This window comes from Pteropus alecto, unplaced genomic scaffold, assembly GCF_000325575.1.
Source record: "Pteropus alecto unplaced genomic scaffold, ASM32557v1 scaffold14, whole genome shotgun sequence".
NCBI classification, from domain to species: domain Eukaryota; kingdom Metazoa; phylum Chordata; class Mammalia; order Chiroptera; family Pteropodidae; genus Pteropus; species Pteropus alecto.
The window spans coordinates 3946693-3952078 of NW_006436810.1; the positions used below are offsets into that span (position 1 = coordinate 3946693).

The window sequence follows — 5386 nt, forward strand, 5'->3', positions numbered from 1 at the left end:
TCCTGAAACAACTGAAAAATGATATGAAACAGTAGAAAGTACAGTGACGAATAACGTAGGACAAATGAAATGCCGATAGGTGTTTCAAGCCCTCCTGGCCCGTTCTTCAATTTTGCTCCAAGTGTAGAAACAGAGGTTGATACCCTCAAAAGAAAATGCTAAACCTGTGTTTAAATGTCAGCGATCCAGATCATCCTCTTCCTAACTAGGCTTGTTCTTCCTCTCATGGTTTATGGAGGTAGAAACAAAGCCCATCGATCCCTATTGAACTTTATTTTAAAAAATCATATCAGGCAGACGTGACGTCTGGCACCCACGTACCATTTTCACATACTCGGTTTCTTCAATAATGTGAGCTGATGTGGACTCATATGAGGCAGAATGATCTTCTGTCTTACCCCTTGGGGGAACTTCTGTGGTCACTGTTACCGTTGTCATTCTGAACTCTGGCTTTGGGAAACAAATCAGTTAGACAAAACTACCTTCTTTGACGATATGAGTATATGGTTTGCAAACTGAAAGAAGCTCTGTGTTAGCACTGTAATCAAATACTGCATGGTATTTGAAAGAAAATATTTTAAATTATTGATATCTATAAATATCTATCAATTCAGGAATTAAGTTAATATAAAAACAGCACTAGTGGAAATGATGATTGGTTAGAAACTTAAAATTATCTGAGTAGGAAATGTGTAAAATTTTTCTTTTTATGCCACAGTATATTTGATAGTAAAATCTCAAAAGTAGGTAAATGTCTTAGTAAATGTCTGTGAACCAAAAACAATTATAACAAAAATCATATGTCTATATACATATATCACTTATATACATATATATACACACACACACGTATATCACTTTATACTTAACATAGACCTTTAATATACTGCATTTTATTTAACTCTATAATCTATAAAGGCCATTTACTGAAACTTGTAATAGTAAAAGATTGGGGAAAAAAAGTGAATTGGTGCATAAATTACCTACTGCTATGGACTCTTCTTTGGATGTATTATTCAATGAATGATACATTGCACGATGCAGAAAAGGACATATCGAATTATAATACCTCTAAGAAGGGAGGGAGGGATGAAAGGGGACAATCAGTGATTTATAGTTTTGACATTGGACAATGTAATTATTTTACCTATAAAATCCTCTACGATAAGGAACAAATATCTGTATACCAAGTCGATGGCACATTCACATGAATTATTTGAAGTGACTTTAAAACACATACCAGGGACTATTAATCCCGGGTACGCTATGTCTTAAGAACAAAAAGAATAGCAAAACAACCTTAAACTACACTTACTAACACTATGTTAGTGGAAACATTGGTATTGCTGTTTTGAAATGGTTATAAGTGTGTTAGCACACATGCACCTGCACTCACCCACAAGAAAGCATGCTAATCAAGAAGTCATTGTCTTAATATCATTAAAACTAAGATTTTTAGCATAAAGGAAAATATACAAATTAGAACCAAAAATGCTGCATAAAAACCTTTTAATCCGAACTAAAATTATGAATATAAATAATGATTCATTTTCCTTAAAATGTATATCCTAGATCTATCCATTGAAAAATAGCAATTAATACTCCCAGTGTCCAGGCTGTGGTCTCAGTATACCATTTTCACTAAAAAGAAACCAGGGCTTCTTGAATGATTCAGGTCTGGGGCAAGAAATGTGTAAGGTGAGCCTAAGGTATCTTGTCATACCAGAAATCAAAAAAGTAATCAAATGCTACTTAAATACAAGACACAGAAAACAACCTGAAGAAGAATGACTGCGAGAGACTGAAACATATCAAAAAATTTTTAATTATGATGACAGGAGAAAAACCACAACCATCATCACCAATTCTCATCCTCCAACTCAGGGGACATAGGCCGCCATTATACCAAAAATTAGCCCAAAAAGGGGGTGAGGAGGTAAGATACGATAAGCACTTATCTAACCTTTACTGTATGAACTATATTTCATAGTGACCAAACAGATAAGAAAGGACATTTTTTTAAAAAAAGAATTCCTGATAATAAATCCAAAGGGGCTGATAGAATTAGAAAACCCACATTTTCCAAATGCTTATGAAATAGTGGATCCAAGCAACAGTTCATCAACCGATACTAAAAACGTTAGGCGAGAGGTTGATGAAGAATGCATTAACCTGAAGGATTTCACGAATTGATCTTAACATGAGTAAAAAAGAGACAACCAGACATTTTGTCCTCTAGATGTGGCATGATCACAAGTAGAAAGCATCACCTATGAAGTACAACTTTTTAAAAAAGTGAGCCTGAATCTACCAATGCCTCTATATTGAACAGCAGTAAATATCTGAACAAAAGGATAATTAATAACTCTACAAGGGTGAAGGTTACAATTAGTCAGATCCAGATTACGTGAAATTTTACAGAACAGATAACTAATTCCTTCCACAAATTAATTATATGAAGAAAAATAGGGAGAAGAGAAGAAAAATGGCCATAAATTAAGTCTTAAGAGACTTATGACCTAATGCAATATGTGAATTTTTTGTCTCCTGATTCAAATAAACCAACTATATAAATGCCTCCCCCGCCCCCCGCTTTTTTTTGTTTTGAGACAGCTGGGGAAATTTTAAGACTGCCTGGATAATAGATGATATTAAAGAATCACTGTAATTTTGCTAGGTGTGATAATAAAATTGGCAGTCCTTAAATAAAGATCTTATCTATTAGTCATACACATTGAAGCATTTGCAGGTGAAATAATATTATATTTGAAATTGCTGGAAAATACTCCAATAGAGAGAAAAAATGGGGTGAGGTAAAGATGAAAGAAGTTTCAGCAAAATGCAGGGGATTGTTAAATTGGGCAAGGTCACATGGGGTTCATCACACTCCTCGACTTATTTTGTTTCTGTGTGAAATTTCCATAATAAATAGTAAAAAACTAAAAAATAAAATAGAAAGCCTTTTAAGGGAGGATTATTAATCTCATTTTACTAATAAAGAAGCCAAGATTCCTGTAGCGGATGTTAACTTACCCAAGATCACAGTAAAACTAAGAGAGCTGAAAATAAAACCTTTGCCTTTTGGACACCAAGTTCAAGAGTGTGTCCATCACATTAAAGCTGGTTTCACTAGCGAGGAAAAAAAAAAAAATTTAAAATTTAGCAATGACCTACACTATTAAAGCACACAAAGAATTTTCATATTTACTAGCATCACTTTAAAATTTCTGGGGATAACACAGAGTTCCACATTTATCCTTTAATCTTTGATGAAACTGACAGAGTATGCCAAGAATTTTCCATTTTATTATAAATCCTCTTAGACAGCCACTGGGGCTTCTATCTGTTTCCGCTGAAGTTGATTTGGCAGCTGAAATTCTTCTGCGAGTTTGCTTTTGCAGAGTGTGAGTGGAGGTAGTTCTGTTTCTAGGTCCTCTGAAGTCTTTTCGGAATTAATTTCTTGGTGCAAAATAACATTTAAATGCTCGAAGCGAAAGAAACACCCACGGAGACAATCACCAACGTGCTTGGGAACCAGAGGGCTGGGGGTGAGAGGTCAGGCTAGAGTGGTGACCAGAAAACCACTGCCCAGGAGCCCAAGTCAAAAGAAGAGTAACATTTTGTGACACATAAAAATTATATGAAGTTCAAATTTAATGTCCATAAATGAAGTTTTACTCTAACCATGGCCATTTATTTACACAGTGCTTTGGCACTGCCACAGCAGAGTTGAGTGCCTGTGACACAGAAAACATGTGGCAAACAATGTCTAAAATATTTACTATCTGGTCCTTTTCAGAAAAAGTTTGCTGACCCCTGGAGTAGGGTACAGCAGGGGTCAGCAAAACCAGTGGGAAAACATAGGCAAGCAAGAAATCAAATTGATCTGAGTTATTTTTTGTTCTCCAGTTCAATCTCCCTTGATCTATAGTCTCGTTTTATTGATTTAAATTCTTTTTTTCTTTTTAGTATGTTGTACACTGTGTACACTAACAAACGATAAGAGGCATTTCATCATAGGAAGTAATCACTCCGTAGAATGGATCCCACTGCATTCTGCATTCTTACAGTCTTCCAGAATTCGAAAATAATGTTGGGCCTCATGTTATTTATTTGATAATATATTCTCTTATGTGCTATTCATTCTTAATATCTGCTATTTAATCACTGCTCCTTAATCACTGTTATTTCTCAAAATAGCCTTCCTCCCCCACTCACCAGTGGGGGCATCTTAAACAAATTCCATAAAAGCCTAGCCTCAATTTACATATCTTTAAAATAGGGGTGATAACACCTAGAGTTATAAAAATGAGAGTTTTTTAAATGCCTGGTTGCAGAAGGTTCTCAATGGACAGGAACTGTTAATATTGTTGTTTCTATTATTTTATATTATTAATAACCACAGAAGACAAGCAGCCCATAACAGAGTTCATGCTTAGCTGGTTGCAAAGTTATCCAACTCTATTCATATAAAATCAAATTCCATTTCTCTCTTTGGTTCAAAAAACTTTTACAATCACAGTCCTCAATTTGTATAAAGAAACCCAAGGGAGACTTAAGCCAGCAAAGTCCAAATCGCCATATGGCATTACCATCCTGGGGAAAATCCATCTTAGCATTTTATTTCTGCCAGAAGTAGATTAGGCAGATAAAATTTTCAAAATAAAACACAATCAGTTAATTAAAGTGAGAAAAGAATTTTATTTGTTTTACGCCTGAGTGGATTGAAGATAGCTTACAAGTGGCATTGCTCCAAGAGGTGTTATTTCCTGGATCAGGGCTTTGCAAACAGGGCCCCCAGCGGGAGCAGAGGAGCTGAGCTTCAGAACTTGAACCAAAGCAGCTCTGCTTTGTTCAGCCACACACTGAACTTTTCCATGAGACTCTGTGAAGAAAGTGTTCTACAAATAAAAAGTTTGCAGCTAGACACTAGACTACCTAGACCCATGGCCTGATTCTGCCTCTCAGTAGCTGTGTGACCTTGGTGAAGTTTCTTAACCTCTCTGTGCCTCAGTTTCCACATCAGTAAAATTCAGATAATATTAATATTAATGATTGATAATTAATAAATACTAAACCACATGGAATTGTGAGTTAACATTTGTCAAGCACTTATAACGATGCCTTATGCATAATAAATGATTTGTACATGTTTGTCAAGTGAGTAAATAAAATATGAAACCATTCTCCACAATTATTACTGACAAAGAATCTGAGAGATAGAGAAGAATCAGGTAATGTTTTAACCAGTCTGCAGATCGACCTGGGCTATAAAAGAAAAAACTTGCTTTGGAGGATTTTAAGACTAGCAAATCCACGGTACTGGGTTTCTTGAGAATGCATCAACAATTCATCAACATCCTCAAATGATTACGCTAACATCTAA

At 35.2% G+C, this 5386-nt stretch overlaps 1 protein-coding gene across 1 annotated transcript in view; it reads right to left on the bottom strand.

Annotated features, from left to right (window-relative positions):
• The window catches only part of CCDC68 (coiled-coil domain containing 68), a 24853-nt gene extending 24409 nt beyond the window's left edge, over window positions 1–444 (bottom strand). Inside the window, exon 1 of the mRNA XM_006913691.1 lies at window positions 322–444. Within this exon, the coding sequence (XP_006913753.1) occupies window positions 322–438 (117 nt within the window). The 5' untranslated portion in view covers window positions 439–444. The remainder of the gene's footprint in view (window positions 1–321) is intronic.
• Window positions 445–5386: the final 4942 nt, after the last annotated feature.